Source organism: Helicoverpa zea, chromosome 11 (genome assembly GCF_022581195.2).
Source record: "Helicoverpa zea isolate HzStark_Cry1AcR chromosome 11, ilHelZeax1.1, whole genome shotgun sequence".
In the NCBI taxonomy this organism is placed as follows: domain Eukaryota; kingdom Metazoa; phylum Arthropoda; class Insecta; order Lepidoptera; family Noctuidae; genus Helicoverpa; species Helicoverpa zea.
The window spans coordinates 933,735-945,960 of record NC_061462.1 but is presented as its reverse complement, the minus strand read 5'-3'; the positions used below and the strand labels follow the sequence as shown (position 1 = coordinate 945,960).

General features: G+C 37.9%; 2 protein-coding genes across 2 annotated transcripts; one reads left to right on the top strand and one right to left on the bottom strand.

Moving 5' to 3' along the window:
- Positions 1–175: 175 nt before the first annotated feature.
- LOC124634206 (trichohyalin) lies at positions 176–11,817 on the bottom strand. Its single transcript, XM_047169639.1, has 9 exons — positions 10,142–11,817; positions 9,692–9,925; positions 9,155–9,409; positions 8,677–8,880; positions 8,243–8,469; positions 7,942–8,044; positions 6,316–6,433; positions 5,332–5,498; positions 176–4,929 (listed from the first exon to the last, which is right to left on the bottom strand). The coding sequence occupies exons 1-9, from the start codon at positions 11,441–11,443 to the stop codon at positions 4,762–4,764; spliced, it is 2,778 nt and encodes a 925-aa protein (XP_047025595.1). The 5' UTR covers positions 11,444–11,817; the 3' UTR covers positions 176–4,761.
- On the top strand, positions 815–2,632 carry LOC124634664 (MFS-type transporter clz9-like). Its single transcript, XM_047170326.1, has one exon. The coding sequence runs from the start codon at positions 815–817 to the stop codon at positions 2,630–2,632; it is 1,818 nt and encodes a 605-aa protein (XP_047026282.1).
- Positions 11,818–12,226: the final 409 nt, after the last annotated feature.

Genomic DNA, 12,226 nt, shown 5'->3' with positions numbered 1-12,226 from the left:
TACAGGGTTACTTGTAATTCGACATATCCGGAAGGAGCTGATAGAAGGGCCCAAGGAGCTAAACGAAAGGCCCAAGGGCACTGATAGATCGGTATCCAGATATACAAAGAATTACAAGTAACTCCGAATAATAAAGTGAAATTTTCAGATGTGTGTATGGAAAATAAAACAATTATTTAAAAAAGTATAATTTATTTTATCAACATTTAAAATATGGAGTGCCATCGGGAATGTTGTAACATCATAACAATATTGGTTATAAAATTATGATACCGTAAAATGAGGCTACTTTGCTCCATGAAGGTAAATATGCTCCAAATTTAAAAAAAGATTATTTCGATTAAATCTCTTAATATACGGAGATGTTTAAAAATTTTTGAACGCGTCCGATATATGTTTTATAAGATTGGCAACACTGAATAAGCACTTCCGGTTTTTGACATTTCTTTTCTTCGTTAGCAGCCATTAACAACAGACGAGCGATTCTTAAAAAAAAAATAGTCTGCAAAATCCACCTTCATCGACGAATATACTCAGATATTTGAGGTAAGGAGAGTTTAATGTAAGTAGGTATGTAATTAGCTAACAATTTCAACTAATATTTAGAAAATATGTGCATTAATTTGGATTTCTAACCTCTTTTACTTTCTTGTGCCTACTTTGCGCCATGTTTGGGGATATTTTGCTCCTGGAGCAAAGTTACAATTGAAATTGCGTTTGAATACTTGCTAATAGTAACTGTCACATAGCTCATACTAAATTCAAATAGTTTTTTTTTTTTTATAGGAAAATGCCTCGGAATTATGTAAGGAAAATGCCTAAAAGAAATTATAAAAATTATTCACAAGAGGCTCTTCGAGATTGTCTAGCAGCAATAGAAAATAAAGAATTAACGCAAAGGAAGGCTAGTGAAATATATAGGATTCCACGAAGGACTATTATAAACCAAATTAGGCTCTTACGACGCAACGAAACACCAAGGCCGCCTGGAGCACCTACAACATTCACGGAGGAAGAAGAAAAAATTTTCGTATCGTGCATACAAAAATTGAGCGAGCATGGTTTTCCTCTTACAAGTTTCGATTTGCGTATTGTAATACAATCTTATCTGGACAAGATTGGGAGAAGAGTTCCCAAGTTTAAAAACAACTGCCCAGGCTTGGAATGGGTGTCGAGTTTTTTGAAAAGAAATGCTGAATTGTCACAGCGCCTCGCTGCTAATATAAAGCGCAGTAGAGCTGGCACTGATCGGGAAACTCTTTCAGATTATATTCAAAATTTAGCAGAGGTGTTAAAAGATGTTCCACCAGAAAATATTTGGAATTACGATGAGACGAATTTATGTGATGACCCTGGGCAAAAAAAGATTTTGACGAGAAGAGGCACCAAATACCCCGAAATTATAAGAGATACATCCAAAAGTTCTACATCGATCATGTTTGCTGGAAGTGCTGAAGGAGAATTACTTCCGCCATACGTCGTCTATAAATCTAAGCAGCTATGGAATACTTGGACAGAAAATGGGCCGAAAAATACTCGCTACAATTGTAGTCCTTCCGGATGGTTCGACATGAACATATTCAATGACTGGTTTTTCGCACTTGTACTGCCAAAGCTCAAAAAACAGGAAGGCCCTAAAGTCCTCATAGGCGACAATCTATCGTCACATATTTCGGTAGATGTTCTTAAAGCTTGCAAAGAAAATAACATACGGTTCGTGTGTCTTCCTCCGAACAGCACCCACTTGACGCAACCACTCGATGTCGCCTTCTTTCATCCAATGAAAGTTGCATGGCGGAAAATTCTAACGACATGGAAGCAGTGCGAACAAGGCATACGGGAAAAAACTGTTCAAAAGAGCAGTTTTCCAGTCTTACTTAAAAAACTTCTTGCGGATTTAGAAGAAAATAGAAAAGAAAACTTAAAATCCGGTTTCAGGAAATGTGGGATTTATCCGACCAATGCAAATGCCTTATTAGAGAGATTGCCTAAACCTGTTGATAAGACTGCGGCAGAAAATTCTTTTTTGGAAACACTTCAAGCCAAGAGAGTGGAATGGACTGGAGGCGTTAACCCGAAAAGACGACGAACGAAACTCAACATAGTTCCGGGAAGAAGTGTCACGGAGCTGATAGACAGTTCACTGGCGGACAAAGAAAACGAGGAGCCATGTCTTGAAATGGAAGCCCAGGCCTCGACTTCAGAACCTCGTCGTACAAGAATTCATAGCGACAGTACATATGCCGAGAGTGAAATATCTCTTCATGACTCTTCAAACGATGAAACAATGAATGATATGCTGGAGACAATGTCAGAAGAAGAGACAACCGTAGACAATGCCAGGGAAAGTTCTAAAACAAAAAAATTTAAACCACTCATAAAGGCCGAAGGAGAATATGTAGCTTTCACATACGAAGGGGAAGTCTTCCCAGGCATCATCACGAAAATCAATGATAAAGGACCGTACATATCCTCAATGAAAAGGTCTCTCAAATATTGGAAATGGCCAAAACCAAAGGATGAGATCCAATACACTTGGAATGAAGTTCTTGGATGTATATCTGCACCGAAGAAAATTGGTCGACGTGAATTTTATACTGTTCCTGATCTCGATCAAATTTGGGGGACCTAAGATCTCAATAATTATTAAAAATATGATTGTTCATCCTCATAAGTTTTTTTAGAAGGTATTTTTAGTTCTTTTTTTTCACGTTTCTAATGTCTAGCGTTAGAAATTCTTATTTTTATGTTATTTCTAAAAGTTTACATGTTTCTAGAGATTTATGTAGCCTTTGGTGGTTTTGATAGTTTATTAGACTTAAGAGAAAATGATTCTAAGACTGATTTATCTGAAAGTACAAATAAAAAATGTTCCTTATGTTGTTTATTTTGAGTTTTATTTCATTCAAACTACATCAGTATGACGAGAAAGACTCAAAAGTTGATGCATCGCTATTTATTTTTGGAGCAATTTAACAGCTGAGGCTGTTAACTTTGTCCCTGTTTCTTAAATGTGCCTGTTTTAGTACAAGTTAAATGTAGGAGCAATGTTTCCGAAAGGGTGGGTAACATTGCTCCACTTTTAAATAAAAAAAAATAAAATAAATAAATTAAATAATTATGTTTGTCATTTTAAATATTGGATCCAGAAGGATCAATGAGTCATGTAAAATTTTCTGAAAAGCCGTATCAAAGAGGTATTTTGCGTGAGTAACACATATTAAATTTTGGAGCAAAAACCGGAGCAAAGTAACCTCATTTTACGGTACCTATATCTTACTTTAAAGTGTTAATTAGAAACAAATTTATTCTTTACATATTTTTATAATAAACATACATATTAAGTATCTTAGAAAACTACATACAAAAACTTATGAGCATTCTGAAAACTTAGGTATATATTGAGAAAGTGTATGTCGGTGGGAACTGACAACATAATCTGGCAACACCAGCAATTTATAGGCGGATATAAAGGAGGACAATATTTTATGAACACAAACATTATTAATTAGTATGTCATGGACATGTGGAAACTAGACAAAATGAAGTTATATGTCGAATATACGACGGTATATAAATTTTATTGAAAAACATATATATCTCAGCAATAGTTATTTGAATACATATTTACTGAATTAGGTTTATAAATAGATACATAGTCCCTGTGAATATTTTTGTACTACAATAAAATCACGCACCTTCTGTACAATTCATTCTTTCAGTTTAGGCCATTAACTTATCTGTGAAAAACCCCGCTTTATGACTTTATTAATTTGATTCCCCGTAATTTATATAAATGTGGACCAACAAACATAACATAGTTCTATTTGTTTAACGAACTCAACTAAACCTATGAACTCGGCTTTAAGTACTTCTAAAAATATTTTTTAAGACATATGGATCGGATTTCATTAACTCATATTTATAATTCTATTTAAAGAATATATTTCTTAATGTACAAACCTTCAATAAAAGCTGCAATTAACACCCAAATATATATTTCTCTACTTCAGAGGGGAAAAGATATTTCACGAATGCTGATGTACGATTAGCAAGAAAACCATTAACCAAATCAAAATTACAAAATAGTTAAACACTAACACCTCGGCAATCCGTCACTAAGGAGTGACTTGAGTAATCATTAAATGTCTCTGAGTGCGGGGGTAAGGGAAACTTTAATGTAGTTAACTTTATTTTAACATTGGGCAACTCACCCAAAATAACTGTCGCAACAACAGAACAAAATAACATGGAATGGAACATCAAAATCTTTTGAACAAAACTATAAATACAAAATACATAGTCAAAGTTACAAAATAGATACCTAAACAATGAAATCTCAAATACAAAAGCTTTGTTTAGCGTTTTGTACTTTCGAATTTTTGGGTTCCACAATGTGTAGCTCATCATCCCTCGAGTCTTTTCCCAACTAAGTTGGGGTGGGCTTCCAGTCTAACCTGATGTACCCGAGTACCAGTGTTTTACAAGGAGCGACTGCCCTATCTGACCTCCTCAATCCAGTTACCCGGATAACCCAATACCAATTGGTAAGACTGATTATCAGACGTGCTGGCTTCTGACTACCCGTACGACTGCCAAAGATGTTCAATTATAGCCTGGACCTACAGTTTGACTCTAAATTGGTAGCACAATGTGTAATTATAAATTGGTTAATTGTAATTTTGATACAGATCATGTATTTTTGTTGGTGATCGTACAGCAGATGTCGTGATATTGCTGGCAGTCCGCAGCTTGTACTCGCTATGCCTTCCATGGCGGCTTGTTGCGTCGCTTGTCGCGCTTGTCGTGGTCGGGCGGGTCGGGCGGGTCGGTCGGTCGGTCGCTGGTGGGCTCCTCGCTGAGCTCGCGATGCAAGTCCGTTGCCAGACCCTCGCCGCTACCGTCCAAATTAGGCTGCTTCGTTAAAAGCTGGAATAAACGACTCAATAGTTACGAAAAATTTGACTTCAAAAATATACCTAAAACCGCATCAAAATCGGTCCAATCTAAAGGGAGATAATCGCGCACAAACATACATATAGGTAAAACTGGGAACCTCCTTTTTAAAGACGGTTAAAAATGCATAATAGCTTCTACCAGCGGTTTCATCTATTTTCTGATAGAATTTATTATTTATTGCTATTCTCATATATTTATTATTTTGATATAGGTACAAGCTATTTAACTTTGTTTTGTCAATACAGCGTGTTTGAGATAAACATACAAACAAAAAAATAATCATTCCAAATAATTTTTATACAACTCTAAAACTTAAAAGTTCTCTTCGAAAAACATCGACCAAAAAAAAGTAAAAAAAAAAAATTCAATTACCAGTTTAACGTACTGTTGTAGCTCAGTGTCCGTCAGACCGTCGAAACTGAACTTGTCGTCCGAGCGTCCGTCAGGCCGCACGTCCGTCCGTCCGTCAGACCGGACCAGGCCTCGGTCCGGCAACGTTAACGGAGGCACCTTGCCGTAATCCGGTACCGGTGATGACACTATTAAAAAAAAAGCTAATTTAAAAAAAAACTTTTAGAAGGTTTTTTTTTGCTTTTAGGTGTAGATATAGGTATTAGTGGAAACTTCTCATCAATACGAATATAATAAGCTCAAACACGAGGTAGTTAATAGATGCCGTTGCGGAGTTCCCTCAACTCTCTCTCGTCTCCATCATCAGGTCAGCTTTAAACCCTCACTGTTTTACACCCAAAAGTTGAGTTTTTACCCGATGTGCATGACTACAGAATTGTGCAAATCAGTCCTTGAGTAAGCAGTCAAGATAATCAATAGCATTTTAGTATGCAACCGTTGTCCCCCTTTTCCTTTCGGCACTCAATTCAATGTAAAAACATTTTGTGTATTGAGTGAACATTTGTGAATGTTTTATAATATCGGGACAGCTTTTTCACACACGGTCGGTTAGCCCCATGGTAAGTTATTAATTAGCTTGTGTTGTGTGCTAACACAACTGATAAACTACATATATTTAAATATTTTTGTATTCTAGGTTAATACATAATATATTTTGAAAGAAGAAAGAAAGAAAGAAAATCCATTTAATTCAAACACACAAATGACGCAAGAAACAAATAAATAAATAAGGGACAAAACAAACAATGAACATAAAAAGAAAAAACGCTGCAATTGCGTCACTCGTGCGTGAAAGGGACAGCGCTCAGCATAAATGCTGTCTCGCGCACGCAGGCACGAGACAACAGCGCTGGTTTACAGCGCTTTTTTGTGTTTAAGTGTCGTGGTATATTGTCGAAATATCGTGGCAGTGTGTTGTGCGTCAGACTGTGTGTGTATAGTTACAGGAGTGCGCGCCGGAGCTGGTGAGCAGGCGCAGCGCCTGCCTCCACTGCGCCTGCATGACGCCGTGCAGCTGCGCCGCCAGGGCTCCGCGCCGACGCCGGAACGACTCCAGCTTGCTCTGCACACAACGCACTCTATCAATACTAATGATGAATGTCCTCCTAGCCCAGTCTTTCCCAAAGTGGGCGATAACGCCCCCTTGTGGGCGCTGCAGGTCTCATGGGGGGCGGTAAGAGACCCAGAAAGAAAATGGGGGCGTTTTGTAGAGGCCTGGAGGGTGATTTGTAATTTGATTTAGTTAGAGGCCTCTTAGACAACGACTGAATGAGCTCTCGACTCTCAACAACAACTTGTGAACATCAACTGATATGAATTAAAAGATTGCTCAAACTCGGTCCTATATTTCTCTCCGCGTATTTGTTCTGTCCTATTTTATTGAATATAGAAAAAATTAAAATCATGTCAATGTCAATCGGTCGCTCCGTTTCGTAATTAAAGTAGACACAAACAAACAAATTAAAAGGCAACAGACACACTTTCGAAGAAGTTATAGTGGTTTTTAAATAGGTGAAAAACCGGCCAAGTGCGAGTCGGACTCGCGCACGAAGGGTTCCATACCAGAGCAAAAATTAGCAAAAAATCATGTTTGTTGTATGGGAGCCCCCGAAAATATTTATTTTATTCTAGTTTTCAGTAGGTATTTGTTGTTATAGCGGCAACAGAAATACAACATCTGTGAAAATTTCAACTCTCTAACTATCACGGTTCATGAGACAGACGGACTGATGGACAGAGGAGCGAAAATAATATGGTCCCGTTTTGCCCTTTGGGTACGGAACCCTAAAAAAAGGGGGGCGCTAAAAAAATATTTATTTTCAAAGTGGGCAGTAGACAAAATAAGTTTGGGAACCACTGTCCTAGCCGATTATCGACTACGGCGGCTGTTCTCATGTGAGGAGATTAGCCAACTGCGCAGGACATATTATAGTACAACAGACCTGAGATGGTCAGTGGCGGATCTACCGTAGTGGCCTATACCCTTTATTTGCTTGTGACATTAACATTACACTTATTTCCTCTTTTTATGATTTATTTTATGTACTCTCCCTATTAACTCCCTTATGTATTACTCCTATGTACTCTCCCTAAAAGATATTCCCTTATGGACTACCCATTTCTTCCTGTCCTGTCCGTAATAATACATAATCAGCACAAAACGCACACATGCCGCGCAACGCGATAGCACTGCGCTCGCGCCCGCTATGAACTCGCCGTGACCGCCGTTGTGCGAGAATAAATACCTATTTGTGGTGTCCAACATTCAAAGTTTTTTAGATAATTTTGGGAAAAAATATAACATGGTGTAAAAACTATTGGAATCGATTCAGTTACTGATTCTGAACAAACTATATTCAGGTTTCGCACAAACAAAAAATAACGTTGTATACTCCCCCTATGTACTTACTTCATACGCTCCCTTCAAATGTACTACATTTTTACGATGTCAAACATAATACATATTACAATGCTTTTGTATTATATTGAAAATTACGTTTTTTTGTTTGATTTTATATATAATCGTTAGCAGTTCATTTAAATGTACATATTATATTGTATGTGAGTTACCTCGAGCAAGCCGATCTTCTCGCTGGCTTGTGCGAGCTGCAGCCTGTAGAGTTTGATCTCTTCTCGCTGTTTCTCTTCCAAAACGTTCACTTCTAGTTTGTGCCTGAAACCATACTTTGCTCTATAATATAGATGGCTACAAAGCCTCGCAGATCGATCGATCATAAGGTTAAGCAATGCTTGGCGTGGTCGGTCAATGGATGGGTGACCATATTTTCATAACCGAGTTAGACTGGAAGGCGACTCCAAAATAGTTGGGAAAAGTCTAGGCAGATGAGTAAGAAGCTGATGAAAAACTCACTGTTCTTCAATCCTGGAGATCTGCTTATTGTAAGTATCAATGAGGATGTTCTCCTTGGCTTTCGCTTCAGCCTCCATGTCGCGCTCTGCGGCGTCGAGCTGATGCTGGAACTCCTGCAGCTTGCCCAGCACGGCATCTTCCAGCTGCTTCTGATAGTGGCACTTCAACTCCGACTTCTGCAGCTCTAAGTGTTTACGAACTGTCTTCAATTCCACTTCCAAGTTGTCCTGGTTTAACATATTTTAAAGTGAATATATTAATGAAATAATTCTGGTAACTAATCGGTTGTAAAAGCGAAAGTTTACATAACTCACAGCACACGAAATCTCAGAAACTACACATACAGTGCTCTTTTGGCGGCCAGAATTAGGTCTTACAATGTTACGCTGCCTCACTATCTATATAAGAACAACAGAATTAAAAGTATAGCTTACACATCGTTTCATGAGGTCAGCGGCGTGGTTCTGTTGATCTCCCAACTGCCTTTCTAGAAGGTTGTTCCTTGCTCTTTCCTCATTCACTTTGTCTTTAAGCAAGTCTCGCTCCTGTTCAATGAGTAACATCGCATCCTGCATAGACTGACTCTTACAGTTCAATTCACTAATTTTGGCATTGGTCTCGTTATGTCTTGATTTTTCCTGAAAAGATATTTTATTTTACTCTTGTGATGAGGTCAAGAGTTCTAAAAAATAACACAGCTAAACCAATAATAACAATTTTACTGAGTAGAGATAGAGGGAAGACTGTCAATTTGACTTTTTACGAATAGAATATTTTTAGAACAGGGTGACGTAGTTGAGGCGTAGGTATTAGCCACATGCGCAAAAGCTGTAGCATATTTTTTCTGATTGAATTTAAATAGTTCTCTCAAAAAATGGAAAAAACATTCAGTCAATAAATAAGTACACAAACCTTTTCGAGAGCATCTTCCAAATTTTTAACACAATCCGTAGACTGTTTGTTTAATCTCATAACTGTTTCACAGTTTTCCTTCAGAATTTCAATTTCTTTATCTTTTTTGGCGATAAGATCATCCTTTTCAGCGGTGACGTTACGCGATGTCTCTTCAAGTTGTTTTTTGTCTGCGGTCAGTTGTTTGCACTTCTCTTGATAATCATGCGCAAGATCTAAAGTTTTATACAGCTCCGCTTCAAAGTGGCTGGTTTTCTGAAAGATTTTAATATAACATTTTTTAGTTGTGGAATTTATTTTCTTAAGAAAAATGAAAAACAAAAGAAACCGTTGACATGGCCCTAGATGTCTGCAGATTCGAGGACTGCAAACATTTTGCTTATGGTTTTTTTATTTATACATTTCAGGTTTTAGGTCTAAAAAAATAAGGATCTTTTCTTTTTCATCAGGCTTTAAGGACAGGTTTTCTAGAGACATCGACTTTAAAATAACTAGCTTAAATATTCTACATCACGAAACTGCAAACATTTGAAATACCTTTTGAGCATCATCAGCTACCATCCTAAAGTTCTCCACTTCTCTGACCATCTTCTCGAGAGCTCCACGATGCCTCTCCTCCGCTTTGTCCAAGTTGCCTGTCAGCTTCAGCCAGGCCTCTCTTAGTTTACCGATAGCTGCATCCTTGGCTCGGTCCACTTTTACAGCTACTGCTAACTTCTGTTGTTGTTCTAAAATCTTTTTTTGCAGTTGTTGTATCATTGACTCACAGTGCTGAGGAAAAGGGCCTATTATTAGTCATAGTCATAGATGAATAATAGAATGACCATTTGCTAAGGTAGCTTCAACAGAGATCAAAATTATATCACAATTACAAACTTTATTTACTTTCCAATTTTTAGGGAGTTAATTTCTTAAATAACTGAACAGACTATGGTTTTTATAGAAATTAGACTACGTTAGTTATACATGATCTTTGGGTTGTCTTACCTCTCTCTTAAGCCTTTCTTCTTCCAGCTTAACACTGTCAACTCTTTCGCCTCTCTCTCCCCTTTCCCCCCACAGCTCGCTTAAGCTCAACAAATCTGTATCGATGGACTCCAAGTATTTATTCTGCATGGAGCTGAGCTTTGCCCCATCCTTATTGTCAGGGCAAAAAGGTCTCATTTGTGGCATTTTGAACTCTTCTTTCTTAGGCGACAGGTAGCTGTCTGTCATGGATCCCTGAGTATTCCTGCTGTAGCTCTGAGACTTGTACTGCTCGAGCACTTTTGATGCTCTATCATATATTTTATTTGAGGAAGGCCTGAAGGAATCCAAGTAACTTGATTGTGCTCTTTTAGGTGTTGATGTTGGCTGCACATCCTTGTCAGAAAAGTTCAGCTTCCTCATACTGGCAGTTCTAGTCTCCTGTTTGGATGTTTCTGAAGACACCTTGGATGTGCTGTCAACTTGGCTGGTGCCGGGTTCTTCATTGTTGCCCTTGTAGCTAAGTGAACAGTAAGGCTTATCTGTTTTTGTTGATGGTGAGTTGTTTTTCACTAAGTAAATATATTTATCAAGAACATTACTAGACACAACTCTGCCACTAGGCAGCTTCACCTCCTCCAGATTACTGTTTGAGTCTAGTTTCTGCGCTATGTAATCTCCTGTTGCCTTTATTACATTTTCCGGACTAACTGCTGACTCATGGTCTTTGTATTTTGTGTTGGGGCTCTCATAGTTTTCAACTTTTGTAAGAAATTCATCTATTTCATGAAGAAGCAATTTATCATTCTTCTTACTTGGGGTTGATACTATACTGCTTATTTCACCATCCATACTTTGTAAGTCATTAATAATGTCTGAGGGTTTAATGTGAAAATGCTCGAATTCATTTAATTTCAAAGGTGGAATCGTCTTGTCTCGTGTGCTGGCTGAGTCTAAGCTGGTCAGAGACAAATCACGGTTTCTCAGCTTCTTTGAAGCTTTCCTTCTACGTCGGCGGGGAAATGTGAAACTTTTGCGGTCCAAACTTCGACTGTCAATGCTGTCAGAGGTATCCCACGTTTTGGGCCTTCTTATAGTACCGAGACTGGAAGCATCACTATTTAACTCTAAACTTTCTAACCTCGATTCCAATGTATGCACTTGGTTTACCAATTTTCCGAGTACTTGCGCAGTGCAAGATGTGGGTTTATGAACGACAGTTCTAGAAGATTCTAACAAGGAATCCTCGGAGCCAGAGCTTTGCACCAAGAAGAAGTTAGGTGGTATCAGCAGGAGAACATCGGTGTCGTCCGTCTCACTCATCACAGCAAACAAAACATTTCACCTTAGAACCATCAGGAGCCATTATATAATTTGCACGACCAATAACCTATTCAACCGTTTAGAGCCAAATGTAAGGCGGCAAGCAAAAATAAAACCGTTTGTTTTGTTTGCATTCGCGATTCGCCGTTCGATTCGCGTCTCTGATTAGTTGACATAATAATATTATGTCATTACGCCATTGTCAGATTCATAGAGATAATAAATCTCTATGCCCATGCAACATACTTGCCAATAAAAAAAATAACAAAAAGATGTTCAAATAATAACCGTAACCTCACCAATTTAACGTGCCCTCGCCCATCCGAAATACTGAGGAACTCACCCAGCCACGAATCGATCGCGCTAAGTGTTGTTTTATCTTATGATCGATCAACCCGTGTGGTGTGACCCATGAGTTCATCAATAATTCATGATCTTAAATAAAAGTAATTTTTGGCGGAAATATAGTGGCCTTGTCGGAAACGATATTTTCGAACCGTTTGGGGTTAAAACAATCGGGTGCAAACGAGGTAATGCTGCCAGCCTCCTACTCCCAGTCGACAGCGCTGGGGAAGAATTTTTTTATGCTTTTTCTTTCAGTTTAAATATTTATCTAGATAGGTAATCCATCATAAAATTCATCAAATCTTTATTTACATTTTGATACAAACCATTGCATTGTTACACAGGGGAAAGTGGGTAAGAAAATACTTGTTGATGTAATCAAAATGATATTGAAAAAAATAATTCTTTAAACTTTTTATTTTATAGGTTGTAGTTGTA